Below are 15,368 nucleotides of genomic sequence, written 5' to 3' on the forward strand. Positions count from 1 at the left end.
CATTGAAGAATCCTGGAAGAAATTAACTGAGATGATCAGAGAATAAGAAAAGAGAGAAATGGAGAAGGCTGAAGCTGTCATGGAACAACTGAAAAAGGAGATTGAGGAGCTGAAGAGGAGAGACACTGAGTTGATGGAGCTTTCAGAGACCAAGGACCATGTCCACTTCCTGCAGGTAAGAGCATCCCTACATAGGGAATCTGATCAGACTGAGGTCTATGGAAACTGAGGACATTTAGGGGGAAATTCTAAATATCTGAGTATGTACAATGTTACAAGAACAGACTATTCAGCCTAACACATATTGTCATTTTATTTTTGCCTAATATAAATCAAATATAAAAAAATATCAGATTTCCTGCTGCCATCTGCACCAAAATATAACTTATATTTACAGGTCTGTGGATGGAAAACTAAATTTGTATGAAGTATACGTTTAACCAAATTCAATTCAAAAGATGGCATCTAATAAGATATGTGCTGCCGTCTAAAATGTTTTGTCCATGTAGTGCATACACCCCACACATAAGGGCACTATATCAGCCAGCTTCCCTGTAATCCTCTCGACTTTGTCAGGTTGAGGATTGTGATCAGCCTACAAGTCTCTCTCATCAGTTACACTTTGTAGCTGCAGGCCTACTATTGTATAATTAAACTAAAGACCTTTCTTCACATGTGTGTAAGTCCTTACATTTACTGTAACTTAATTAACTTCATACCAGAACAATAAAAAGCATGAGCTCCAGGACTGACCCTGCAATCCCTACATTTGTTGTGGTCTGGGAGTCCCAAAGCACATACATTCCAATATGTTCCAAAAGAAAAAATCCCCACTTAAGGAGGATGCAACACTCCAACCCCGGAGAGTAATAAGGGCAAGCTCTCTTTTTATTTGTTCTCAGTGTCTATTTCAGCATTTCTTACACTGAGTTGCACACTGCACTATGGATGAATATATATATTCTTGGTCTTGTGTGTGATTTTTTTTTAAATCTGAGGTGTGTGATTAACTGTTGTCTGTATGTCAATTATGTAACTTATAATTGGAGAGTCACCAAATCCAGAGTGAATTTCCTTGTATGTCTGCATACTTGGCCAATAAATCTGATTCTGCTTTATTAAATGAAAGCTTTCATCTTCACAATAAATATTCCAGTCTCTATGAACACAAAGGAAAAATGGAATTGCCCAAGACACACAGCAATCCAAAGCAAACAAACCCCAATCCAGGGAAACAAAGAGTCATCAAAAAACAGCAAAAAGATAAAAAATCTAGAAATCCAATAAATCACAAAAAATAACCACAAGTACACTCACCAACTATTTGGCACATTCAAAGCAAAGTGCCAAGAAATATGAGAAACACTCCAGATCTATAGGGCAGAGGGCAATTGCTGGAAGTGACTGGGGTACTACCCATAAAACACATGAAACATAAGCAGGGCATAGTATGTAACCACCTAATAATCAGATTGCAATTCAGACCTAAGAATGTAATACTCCAATCTTCACTCAGTCAAATAAGCAAATCTGCCACTGTGGCGCCATGTCAGAGGCTTCACCTCAGGTGCCGACAGCTGAGGTTCGATCCCCATAAGGGGAGGCAAAAAGTGTGTACACCTAACAAGCCCCAATAAGAGTGAAACATGTGTTGTGCACTCTTTGTGTTATTTGGTAGATACTGTATAACAATGCACAAAATATAAGAAAGTATCCATCCATCCATCCATCCACTATCCAACCCGCTATATCCTAACTACAGGGTCATGGGGGTCTGCTGGAGCCAAACCCAGCCAACACAGGGCACAAGGCAGGAAACAAACCCCGGGCAGGGTGCCAGCCAGAAAGTATCATTAACATGAAACAATGACCCAAATGTGAACAAACATACCCAAAACAAGAATAACGAACTCTAGCCAAGGGAGGAACCCTGAGTCAAATATAACAAATTTGTCAAGTTCTTCACACCATAATGCATTGTTTTCTGTGCCACGTCAATTCTGCACCCACCTGTTAATTTCACTCTCAGTCATGCTATCTGATGGCTCACCTCTCATGCATTAAAAGCTTATTGAAAGTCAAGGTTGATAACAGTTTATGTGAACTGAAACATTCTCATGAAAACAAATAAATTAATGGAACATTATCACCCCAATTAACAAAGTCAATATCACATATCTTTTAAATGAGAACAGCTTCTTGTAACAAACCTTCTTTTTATTTCTCCTTGTCTCCTCTTCTCTCCTGATGCAGAATTTCTCATCCTGCTGTGTTCTTCCTGCTGATGGAGACTCACTCAGCTTCACTGTCACTGCTGATTTCTCTTGTGAGGACCTGAGAAAGGAGCTGTCATGTCTGAAGAAGAGTGTGGAAAAGATCAGCCAGTGGGACATCAAGACATGGACTTCATCAGGTACGCTGTCTGTTCACTTTGTATCCAATGCCAAAGTCCATCAGAAAGACCAAAGTGACAATAAGAGAAAGCTGAGAGGTGAGATGCATCAAGAAGGCCTCCTCTTTAACATGTACCTATCAGCCTTTGTTATCAAGGATTTTATTATATAAATAGAGCTTTTTAATGACTAGTTGAGTGATATCACACTCCCATGTAAAAAAATTGTTTTGAAACTTGCCCAATACTTGGCCAAAAACTATTTTTTCTTGGCTTTGCATAAGGATCATTTTAAACTGGCCGAGCTAGCTCAGGATTCAAATGAAGTGTTGAGAGCAGTGAACATGTAAATGGAAATTAAATGTCGACACCATTGCTTTGTAATATTGTGACATCTATTTTAAGCTCAGACTCATTTCTTCAACTGATATTGAAGAATGTTTTAGTTCATGTAGCAACAACAACAACTTACTTACTTACTTATTTACTGTATATAACACAATTTCACAGAATAATATACAGTAGCTGAAAGTGCTTTACAAGAAGACCAAGAAAAAAGTTACAAGAAAAGAAAAAGAGTTCAGGGAAGGCAGTAATATTGAAAATAAAAACAAAACAAACAAACAAAAAAATAAAACGGTAAGGTCAGATGGCCGGGAGGACATTAGAACCAAAAAAAAACTCTAATTAGACTGGAGAAAAAAACAAAATCTGCAGGGGTTCCAAGGCCAAAAGACCATCCAGACTACCTAACATGAATGTTTCTAACTTAGTCCACTTAGTTTTCACACTTCACATGATGAAGTTTATCTTGTGGACAGCTGAGAAACCTGCCAGCATTATGTCATCACAAGTGGCAGCATGATGACTTGATCAGGTGGTGGTGGCGCAGGTCACCATCACAGAAGAACCAGAAAAGACAGCAGAGAATAGTGGGGATTACTACAGATTATGGATCCCTGAAGAATATCATAGTTCTATGCTCATATAGTTTTTTAGGAATACAACTAAAATGTTGCTACAAAAAAGCCATATGAAAAAAATGGGTTTTTAATATCTTTTTAAAATGTGCCACAGTATTATCCTGACAAATTTCCATCAGTCAAGGTATTCCAGATTTTATGTGCATAACAGCAAAAGGCCACCTCATCATTTGTTTTAAGCTTGGCTCTTGGAATTATAAGCAGACCACCATTCGAAGATCTAAGGTTACGAGTCAGAATGTAGGGGGATAGGCATTCCACAATATAGGAAGGGGAGAGAATTTTTGAAAGCTTTATAAACCATTACTTGTATTTTAAAGTCAATTCTAAATGACACAGGTAACCAGTGTATCCATCCATCCATCCATTGTCTCCCGCTTATCCGAAGTCGGGTCGCGGGGGCAGCAGCTTGAGCAGAGATGCCCAGACTTCCCTCTCCCCAGCCACTTCTTCTAGCTCTTCCGGGAGAATCCCAAGGCGTTCCCAGGCCAGTCGAGAGACATAGTCCTTCCAACGTGTCCTGGGTCTACCCGGGGCCTCCTCCCGGTTGGACGTGCCCAGAACACCTCACCAGGGAGGTGTCCAGGAGGCATCCTGATCAGATGCCTGAGCCACCTCATCTGACTCCTCTCGATGCGGAGGAGCAATGGCTCTACTCTGAGTGTAACAACGCTAAAACTGGTGTGATGTGCTCAGATTTTCTTTTCCTAGTTAAGGTTCTGGCTGCTGCATTCTGCACTAACTGTAACCGATTGATGTCTTTCTTACGTCGTCCTATTAGGAGTGCGTTACAGTAATCTATTCGACTAAAAACGAAAGTGTGAAATAATTTTTCAGCATCTTGTAAAGTTATAAGGGATCTAACTTCAGCTGTATTCCTTAAGTGAAATAATTCAGTCCTAGTGGTCTGATTAATATGTGATTTAAAATTTAGGTCCGAGTCAATTATTACCCCTAACTTGTTTACCTCTGCCTTGACTTTTTAGCTTGAGGGATCAAGTTTATTTCTAATACACTCACTATATAATTGGAAACACTACTAAGACATATACCCCTAAAGATAAATAAAGCTGCATGTCATCAGCATAACTGTGCTAGCTCACATTATGCCTTGACATAATCTGACTTAATGGAAGCATGGACATTGAAAAGAGCAGTGGATCCAGAAAAGATCCTTGCAGAATACCATGTACAATATCATCGGTCTCTGAAGTACAATTAGCACAACTAACAAAGAATTATCTACTTATTAAATGAGACTGAAACCAATTTAAGATGCTGCCGGAGGGGCCTACCCAGTGACTAATGCAATTTATAAGAATATTGTGATCAATGGTATCAAATGCTCAGATGTAATAGAACAAGAACAGATAAATGGCCTCAGTCCACATTAATTCACAAACCATTTACTACTTTCACCAGCGTGGTTTATGTACTATGATTTGTTCTAAAACCTGACTAAAAGTTTGGCAGAAAAGACATGGAACTTGTAGGACTGTGTTACAACTCTGACAGGGCTTTAAGACAACCTGATCGTTGGGCTGCCTCCATTTGTTCAGGTCAAATGACTGCTTCTGATTCGACTTCAGGCCCTCCCTGTCACCCCTGTAATCCAAGGGGACAAATATGTCGGGACATTACAATTTTAAAGAATGGTGGTCCTCACCAAAACTGAAAGGAGTCTGTTTTTTTTAAACAAAATACCGCAACAAGCTGCCTGTCTTGAATCTGCACATAAGTTGATTTTTATTTTAATGCAAAAACTTAATTTTGATGACTTTATAATTATTTTCTGGAGCTTTACAATATATAGATTCATGTTTTGCTTTCATTTAACTGTTTTCAAGTGATTTTACTGTGATTGGTCTATTTTATTTTTCTAATTTTGTTTATGTGTACTATGATGGTTTTTCTATACCACTTGATTTTCTTGACAGTTCATGTGATCACAATTACTATTGTTTATGACATCAGGCAGTTTCTGGTCTAAATAAGGCTGTAGTTGGGTGGCAATGCTGTGTGTGTGAGAACCAAACATACTTGAGGACCTTGAGGACACACACAGATGCTGTAACATGCATATCAGTAGAGTTCAAGACAACATGGAGGGTGGCAAAGCGATTAAACGCTTTGGCCTTTCCTTTGATTTTTCTAGTTTCTGTCCTACTGTCACACAGTGCCATTGGATTTCTTCCCTGTACCAGGGATTCATCTCACCTGAGGCAACTAATATTACATTTCAAAATTACAATGACAACCTTTTCTGCCCCCAGCCTTTCCTTTGATGTTCTGTGTATTTTCCTCTTTGATGAATATTCTGGTCCTACTGCCATGCCAGGGAAGGCTGTGACACTCACAATCAAAGTGGCACACACCACTGGGTTGTCCATTTCTCCTTTATCCTTGCTGTCTCACACCTCAGAAATGGTCACGTTTTATGATCTCAAATGGGCTGTAGAGGCTACGGATAACGTTCAACTTACTGGAACTTTCCTATTGTGAGCCACAACCAACATGTCTGTCATCCTCTCAGCTTCCAATGCGCTTGAGAGTTTACCCTTTTTGGGCATTTTGAGAATAGGAAAGCAATCTGTGTGCTCTCATTCACATTATTGAATTGTCATATTTTAGTTTTACATTTAGCTCATGTTGGGCGGCGTGGTGGCGCAGTGGTAGTGCTGCTGCCTCACAGTAAGGGGACCTGGGTTCGCTTCCCGGGTCCTCCCTGTGTGGAGTTTGCATGTTCTCCCCGTGTCTGCGTGGGTTTCCTCCGGGCGCTCCGGTTTCCTCCCACAGTCCAAAGACATGCAGGTTAGGTGGATTGGCGATTCTAAATTGGCCCTAGTGTGTGGGTGTGTGTCCCGTGGTGAGCTGTCACCGTGCCTGGGATTGGTTCCTGCCTTGTGCCCTGTGTTGGCTGGGATTGGCTCCAGCAGACCCCCGTGACCCTGTGTTCAGATTCAGCGGGTTGGAAAATGGATGGATGGATTAAATTCATGTTTCTCACTTTAACTCTTACAGCATCCCATTTGATGATTGCTTTAATGAGAAAATGGGATGGTTTGTACAAGTGAAATTAAAAACATCCATCCATCCATTCTCCAACCCGCTATATCCTAACTACAGGGACACGGGGGTCTACTGGAGCCAATCCCAGCCAACACAGGGCGCAAGGCAGGAAACAAACCCTGGGCAGGGCGCCAGCCCACCGCAGAATTAAAAACATAGTGACATGATTCCAAATTGTTAGTCAAATTTATCCACCAGAATTATCATTAAATCATGATAAACTAATCAAAATGGATGATTTTAATATTGTTATGATTTGTTGACATTTTCGGACTGGTTTGTTTTGTGTTTTTCTCTTTCTCAATAAGCATTTTGGTTGCTACTGAATCAATTCCTATTGGTTAATTTGAAAATGTTTCAGTAATAATCTATTTATTTTCATTATTTTTCTTTTCTTTCATTTTTGCACCATTCTGCTCACCATTTCATGTGGTCTAGTGAGTGGTATCAATTTATTCTTGCATTTCGCCTTCTAGTTTGTGCTTTTGCCATGATAGCTTGATCGCCTAGCTCTATGAAGACAATTTCTTGTGTTCTGTTTTGTGTGTTGTATTTATCCCATTTTTAACACCCATTGCACACCAACCTGGAAGGGGATCTTCTTTTTGAATTGCCTTTCCCAACATTTCTTCCATTTTTTTCTCTACAAAGAGTCAAGGGTGGGGGGGTTATCAAAAAACGGGGCCTGTTAAAGCCCATTGAGGCATTGCTTACGTGATTTTGGGCTATATAATATTTAAATAAAATATTTAAACCCCAGTACTCTGTTATAAACAAATTAAATTCTTTCACCAGGATAGATCTACCTGATTTATATAAAATAATTTCTCAACTGAGACCCTCCACCTGCGTCCTTGACTCAATACCAACAAATTTTTTCAAAGAAGTATCGGGCATGCTAATTGATAATATTCTTGACATAGTAAACTCGTCATTAGATACGGGGGTCTTCCCAGACTGTCTTAAGACTGCGGTAGTTAAACCCCTACTTAAGAAAAATAATCTCGACCCCTCTGCTCTTGAAAATTGTAGACCTATTTCTAACCTGCCTTTCTTAAGTAAAATTCTAGAGAAGGCAGTCATTATACAGTTAAATGAGCACCTCAATAAACATGCTATTCTTGATAAATTTCAGTCAGGTTTTAGAACAAATCACAGCACAGAAACTGCACTCGTTAAAGTAGTCAATGACTTGCGGGTAAATGCAGACAGAGGCCCTTTATCTGTTCTCATCCTCTTAGATCTGAGTGCCGCATTTGATCACAACATTCTTAGAAATCGCCTTAGTCAATGGGTGGGCCTCTCTGGCAGGGTCTTAAATTGGTTTGAATTCTACCTGGCAGGGAGAAAATTCTTTGTAAGTTGTGGTAATTACAACTCAAAGACACATGATATTCTATATGGTGTTCCACAAGGCTCTATCCTGGGTCCACTGCTCTTTTCGATTTACATGCTTCCGTTAGGTCAGATTATTATCTCGGGGCATAACGTGAGCTACCACAGCTCTGCTGACGACACACAACTGTAATTATCAATAGCGCCTGATGACCTAGACACTCTTGATTCACTGACACAATGTCTTACTTGTGTTACTGAATGGATGAGTTTTAATTTTCTCAAACTAAATAAAGAGATACAGAATTTTAAATCTCATATTAATCAGATCACTAGGACAGCATTTTTTCACTTAAGAAATATAGCAAAAGTTAGACCTCTTATATCATTGAAAGATGATGAGAAATTAGTTCACGCGTTTGTTTTCAGTCGACTAGATTACTGTAACGCACTCCTCTCAGAACTACCCAAAAAAGACATAAATCATTTGCAACGAGTGCAGAATGGAACTGCCAGAATCTTAACTAGGAAAAGAAAATCCGAACACATCTCTCCAGTTCTGATGTCACTACATGGTTACCCGTGTCATTTAGAATTGACTTTAAAATCCTGTTGACGGTTTACAAAGCCTTAAATAATCTGCTCCATTTTATATTTCAGGATGTCTTTTACACCTTACACTCCAAATTGTAACCTTAGATCTTCAAATGAGTGTCTGCTTAGAATTCCAAGAGCTAAACTTAAAAGAAGTGGTGATTTGGCCTTCTACTATTAGGCACCTCAAATCAGTTATTGCTGACCGATAGAAATTCGTCAGGCTGATACAGTGGAGCACTTTAAAACACTGCTTAAAACACATTACTTTAACATGGCTCTCTCAGAGTTTCATCTTAGTTAAATCCTGATGCTCTGTATATTCAATTAATTATCATTATTATTCATGGTGACTCCATAATCCATACTAACCCCTACTTTCTCTTCTGTTCTTTTTCCGGTTTTCTGGGGTGGCGACCTGCACCACCACCACCTAATCAAAGCACTGTGATGTCACTACATTGGATTAAAGGCCAGAAGTCCACATGACCGTCATCATTAAATTCTTCCATGAGAACCCTGAATACAATGAGGACTGATTTAGGTCATTTATGTTAGGTAGAATGCCTAGAGGGGGCTGGTCAGGTGGTCTCATGGCCTGGAACCCCTGCAGATTTTATTTTTTCTCAAGCCATCTGTCCTCCCTGGCCATCGGACCTTACTTTCATTCTGTGTTAATTAGTGTTCCCTAATTTTAATTATTTATTTTGACTTTTTACTCTTTCTTCATCGTGTAAAGCACTTTGAGCAACATTGTTTGTATGAAAATGTGCTATATACATAAATGTTGTTGTTGTTAAATTGTTATTGTTGCTGTTACCAAATGATAGTGATTGGAACTTGGTGTGGTGGGTGATGCCACTGTTGTGATGGCATTAAGGTCTGTGTTGTGCACTCCTGACCATCTAAAATTATGGATTTGTAAAACAAATCTTTGGTGTGTGATTGTTTGTTTAGTGATTGTGGTGCTTGATCTCCATTTGAGTTTTTCAACAAACAATTTAACTCAGTGTTTTGACATTGAAGAGACGTCTACTTGACGTTATAGAAATCCACTTTCTCTTGGCTCTTTGACTTTGTCTCATCTTCTGACCCCTCATGATTTTTTTTTTAATTTTACTTGTTCTGCATTTGTAATACATGTTTAAGAATTTAGCTAATGTCACACAATACCATCTTCACAGTTTCCATTCTCCTCTTTTTATTTTCAGGTTGTGAAGCTCCACATTACACCCTGCAGCCTCCTGAACGCTGGAGCAGAGAGAAGTTTTTAAAATGTGAGTTTGTGGTTTGACTGAATGGATCATCACAATAGAAATCATTTCTCTTCTAACATCTCAGGACAGGCTTATGATATGAAAGTGTAAACTTTGTGTGAGTGTTGTGTGACCGATGATCTGAAAATTATAGGGGTCCTGTGACTGGTGCATTATGGGATTGAGATATACAGGGCAGAGAAGCCCAAAGCAGCTTTTGTTGAGTTTCAAAAGTGTCAAATGAACTTAATCAGAAGAAAAAATAAAAACAAAACACAAAACATCAGAAGAAATCTGCTGATTACAACAGGTGCTACTACTACACCTTCATTTATTTATTGTAATAATGATAATAATAATAACAATAATGGGTGTCACAGTGGTAGCGCTGCTACCTCGTAGTTAGGAGACACGGGTTCACTTCCCGGGTCCTCCCTGCGTGGAGTTTGCATGTTCTCCCGTGTTTACGTGGGTTTCCTCCGGGTGCTCCGGTTTCCTTCTACAGTCCAAAGACAGGCAGGTAAGGTTAATTGGCGATCTGAAACTGTCCCTAGTGTGTGCTTGGTGTGTGTGTGTGTGCCCTGTGGTAGGCTGGCGACCTGCCCAGGATTTGTTCCTGCCTTGCTCCCTATGCTGGCTGGGATTGGCTCCAGCAGACCCCCATGACTGTGTAGTTAGGATATAGTGGGTTGGATAATGGATGGATGATAATAATAATTTATTTTTATGGCATAATTCATTAGGTAACTGCAGATCAATGTGTTTTAAATATGAAATACACTATTAAGTACAGTTAACCTATACAGTTACAAATAGACATTTTTTATAAGGAATAGGGAGACAACGCGCTTAGCTGTAAGTTACTTCTTCTTAAAATACAAAATATGATGAATTGTAATTGTTATTAATTAAAACATAACGTAATATTTCCAGAACACACCGAGTCCGTGTCACATATCCAGAATGTCAGACATTTTCCTCCCTGACTCGTCCTTAGACCGCTTTACAAGTAAGATCTGATGGCTGTCTGATTACTTCATCCTGGGTATGACCTTAATCTGCATCCAGCCATGCAAGCAGGTCCTCCAATTTACAGGGAAAATTTGGGGGTTGATGGCACGATTGGCACTCCAGCCACTTTAAAAAACACCTCCAGCTGTTCAAATGTGGTGCTGAGGTGTCACCTGCTGCACTCGGGTCCCAATCCAGGTCGTTCATCGTGTGGTGGGTGCCTCAACACACTATCAGCACGCACTCCCAGCCTCTCTCTCTATCTTATCAAAACAGTTTAATCCAGTTCAGAATGTCAGAGAGTGCATTTTATGTAAGTCAGGTGCTCACCATTTATGCAGCCATAATCACATAAGGCCCATTTAGAATCAGCACTTAACCAACAGGTATGTCTGTGGGATGTGAGAGGGAAACCAGGAGGCACACAAGGAGAACATGCAGACCTGACTAAGACGACGAGTGGGCACTGAATTCAAAGTCAGGAAGCTGAATAGGTCTGGCTGTAAGTCCAACTGCTTGGCCATCATGTTTTCCTAAATCAACTTTTTACAATTCTGTGGTGGGTTGGCACCCTGCCCAGGATTGTTTCCTGCCTTGTGCCCTGTGTTGGCTGGGATTGGCTCCAGCAGACCCCCGTGACCCTGTGTTCGGATTCAGCGGGTTGGAAAATGGATGGATGGAACTTTTTACAATTTAATTTCCACTTCTTTACAGTTCTTATGATTTTGAAGTCATTTCTTTTGATTTTAAAATGTATTTCTATTGAATGATGTGGCACAGTAGTAGCACTATTGCCTCACACTAAGGAAACCAGGGGTAATTTCCCAGGTTTTCCCTCCATGGAGTTTGCATGTTCTCCTCGTGTCTGCCTGGGTCTCCTACAGGTGTTTTGGTTTCCTCCCATAATACAAAGATGTGTAGGTTAGGTGGATTGGCAACGCTAAAAACTGGCCCAAATGTCTGTGTGTTCACCATTCATCAGAGGCACTCTCTACAGAGAACAGCTCCTGCCTTGTGACTGAGGCTTACTGGGAGAGACTCCAGTGACATGGCTGAGAATTACGTGGGCTTAGAAAATGGTGTGGTATTTCAACTGAGTGAATCGTCTTCTTTACTCACTGAGGAGCTTCTGCTCACTCCATGATGATTTTGTTCATGAACAGAACATCTCTAAACACTCGATGGCCATCTCGTTTAGTGGCCAGTAAATCATCAAGCTCTCAGTCACAAGGTTTATGATAATTCATTGCAAACATTTCATTCTCAGGCAGTTCTTATTTTATTTTTATTTTTTTTTATTTTCATATTCTGTGTAGCCCTGACCTGCGGAGTGACCCCAAAGCATTTAGTAGGCCACTGGAAATGGAAGAACATAAGACTGGGAATGGACGGAGCAGAACAAGGACCAGGGGTTTATTGTAAGGAAAAGAAAATCAGTTTGTGTTAAAGTGTGACAGTGGACTGAGTTTAAATTAAAGAGGTGGACTGTGACAATAAAAAGTGTCATTTTAATATAGCCAATGGTCAGTGTGGACAGTCCATTAGAACTCTGACCTCGACAGTGACCTTGTGGTGTTTATAGCAATTCCAGAGGACTGAGACTCCTTTCCTCACTTGTTTTCTTTGCTTTCCTTTCAGACTTCTGTCCACTTACTCTGGACATCAACACAGCAAACAGAGTCCTCCATCTATCTCAAGGGAACAAGAAGGTGACACGCGAGGGGACAGAAACTGAATATCCTGATCATCCTGACAGATTTGATCACTGGCCCCAAGTTCTATGCAAAGATGCTCTGGCTGGGAGTTGCTTTTACTGGGAAGTGGAATGTACTGGAGTCTTAATGGTGATACGAGTTACATATAAAGGACTGGGTAGGAAAGGAGAGGAATGGGAGTGTGGCATTGAATTCAATGACAAGTCCTGGAGTTTGGTCTGTTCAGACTCCCAGTACTCTGTGTGTCACAATAACACAATGACTCTGATCAGCGCCCCTTACAGCCCCAGAATAGGTGTGTATCTGGACTTCCCTGCTGGCTCGCTGTCATTTTATAGCGTCTCACACACAATGACCCTCCTGCACAGGTTCAATGCCTCCTTCACTGAGCCCCTCTATCTATGTTTTGGGCTTGGTCAAAACTCTAGTGTAACAATCTGCCATCTGACACCATGAGACCACTGACAAGTACCCTCCACCGGTCACTTGACATCTCCACAAGTGCAGTCCAATTTGTGTTTGTAGTTAGAATTTTTTTTTAAAATTAATTTTAATTAAAAGCAAATAAGAATCCATACAATCAAATCAAATTTAACAAAACCAAAATTAAATCCCCACCCAAAATAAAGAGAGGAAAGCCTGCTGACAAAGCAAATCTTTGAAGCAGCAAGGAAGGAAGAGTATCCTTTCCCCGATATAGAAGGATATTCTAAAATCCTATTGATCAGATCCTGCCATACTTTAAAACAAGTTTTGAACAGATCCTTGAGTGAGAATTTGATTTTTTCTAATTTCAGATAGTATAGGACATCAGTTACACACTGACTTAAAAGTGGTGGGTTAGGATTCTTCCAGTTGAGCAAAATAAGTCTATGTGGTATTGTAGTAAAGGCCACTACAGTTTATTTCTCCTTCTCTACTTTAAGACCATCTGGGAGTCCACTAAGCATAGCTGTTAGTGGATTAGGAGGGATTGGGACACCAAAGCATTCAAAGATTTTGGTCCAGAATGATGTTAATTTGGTGCACACCCAAAACATGTGGTTCAGTGAGGCTGGAGCTTGATTGCAACATTCACAGGCTAAATCTTGCCCGGGAAACATTTTGGATAATTTTTAATTGAGATAAGTGTACTGAAGGAAGATTTTAAATTGAATAACTGAGTGCTTTGAGCATATGGAGCTTGAGCGAATTCTGTGCGTGGTGTTGGGATCAGAGCTTAAAATCACAGCCTGACATCTCGATCATACTGAATGTGGGATGTGGGTGGAGTTGTCGGTGTTGAGGGGTGGAGTTTTGAATATAGATTGTAAAAAAAAAAAAAGGAGGAAGTCGATTGTGTGTGTATTGTGTTGGATTGTAGCGGATCACTCTCTTGGCGTTGGTCTCTGTTAACTTGAAAACAAGCACCTAAAAAGTATTTTCAATAAAGTTAACTTTGGAGCCTTCAAGCCTTCTGTGTCGCTCCTTGTTGAAAATTAGGACAAGGGAACTCAGGGACAGGGTTTTACCCCAGAGCACGTGGCTCTGGCCCTGGAGCTTCACACCACTGAACACGAGGAAGGAGAAGCTCCCCTGCGTCACCCCGACCACGGTCTGGAGACAGGCAGGAAAGGTAACACTGGGGGCTCGTCCGGGATTATTCCTGCCGACACTGGTGAGTGACACGAAGCTTGTAAGACTGAAAGAAACTTGGTGCATTCTGTCGGTGGAGTGTGTAACTAGAGGCTTTTAAATGGCGACAAAACTCGGGGTAGACGCTGAACTGGAAGCAGAGTTTTCCAAAGCCACCTCGATTAGCACCAACCCCTTTAGGACATCACCCACGGAAGATGAAACTATATACCACCGTTTTCCACTAGTAAACTGGGAGAAGAGTGTTGAGGATGGGATTGTCGGACGCGAACGTGATCGCCATTGTAACCCTTTCGTGCAGGCGGCGCGGACTGATATCCGAGAATGTGCGGACTCGGTCGCTATAAAGCCTGAACTGTTTTGGGAAGAGTATTACTCGGCGGTTCGACCACATACTTCCGGAACCAATCCTTTTATTTCGTATGTGACTAACGAAGATACTTATGACAGCGGGATCGAGACTCAAATTTTATACAGAGGACGCCATGCCCAAAATGAGAAAATAAGCCAACCCACTGTGGGCGTTTCTAACGTGCCTTGCCCTACCGTGACTTGTGACGCTGCCTTTATTAACCCTTTCCTGTCTGACAGCTTCCAAAGTTTTACAGAGAGCACACCTGTGAACGCTATGCAGCGCTGTTTATTAAAGAGCAGCACTAGGGACCAGCATTTCACCTCGGGGGTGTCCTGGATGAATGATCACCCTGTGCTGCCATGTGATTCAGTTGGCCAGGTACAGAACAAGGTTCTTTTGTGTGAAGCCGATGGGTATGAATATTCTCTACAGGGGCATGGGAAGCCTGCAACACGTAGCCAGCCAGCACGACATGAGCAACATGATATTTTCTGTGATAGTGGGGAAGATGAAGTTTCTACTTCCATTGAAAGGATCCCAGTGCTGAGACCTGGACATTTTGATGGTTCTGGCTCCTGGCGGGAGTTTTTGTGTCGATTTGAGAGCTGTTCTAAAGCTAATAATTGGTCAAGAAAAACAAGGCTTGATCAACTCAAGTTCTGTTTAGTTGGAGCTGCTGGAGCAGTGATCCATAAAAATCCCCGATCAGCACAGTGGGATTATAAGTGCATTGTTGAGGAGCTGGAGGGCACTTATGGGCCGTCTTCAGGACATGCTGTGGCAATGGGAATTGAACTGAGACAAAAGGTTCGTAAACCAGGAGAAACTTTGCATGTACTATGAGATGACATTTATGAGAAAGTGTCAATTGTGTATGCAGACCGCTCTGAAGCAGAACAGGACTTAATTGGGGTGGAGGTATTTACAAATGCCGTAGGTGATGCTAGCCTGGTACAGAAGCTGCTGGAAGAGAGACCACGCACATTGGCTAAGGCTTATGAATTGGCACATAGGTATGAGACT

The 15,368-nt window shown here is 41.0% G+C and overlaps 2 protein-coding genes across 4 annotated transcripts in view; both read left to right on the top strand.

The window, feature by feature from the left end:
* The window catches only part of LOC114643553 (protein NLRC5-like), a 5,922,889-nt gene that overhangs the window by 4,393,398 nt on the left and 1,514,123 nt on the right, over nucleotides 1-15,368 (top strand). The gene's annotated exons all lie outside the window — the stretch shown is intronic.
* LOC114643557 (NACHT, LRR and PYD domains-containing protein 3-like) overlaps nucleotides 1-15,368 on the top strand; it is a 1,908,976-nt gene that overhangs the window by 261,577 nt on the left and 1,632,031 nt on the right. The window contains exons 4-5 of one of the 3 annotated variants that reach the window (XM_051925781.1): nucleotides 53-175; nucleotides 2,254-2,413. The exons of 1 other annotated variant lie outside the window; for it this stretch is intronic. In XM_051925781.1, the coding sequence (XP_051781741.1) occupies nucleotides 53-175; nucleotides 2,254-2,413 (283 nt within the window). The remainder of the gene's footprint in view (nucleotides 1-52; nucleotides 176-2,253; nucleotides 2,414-15,368) is intronic. One more of the 3 variants, XM_051925780.1, reaches the window with a different exon arrangement.

The sequence above is a fragment of the Erpetoichthys calabaricus genome, chromosome 4 (assembly GCF_900747795.2).
Source record: "Erpetoichthys calabaricus chromosome 4, fErpCal1.3, whole genome shotgun sequence".
NCBI lineage: Eukaryota > Metazoa > Chordata > Cladistia > Polypteriformes > Polypteridae > Erpetoichthys > Erpetoichthys calabaricus.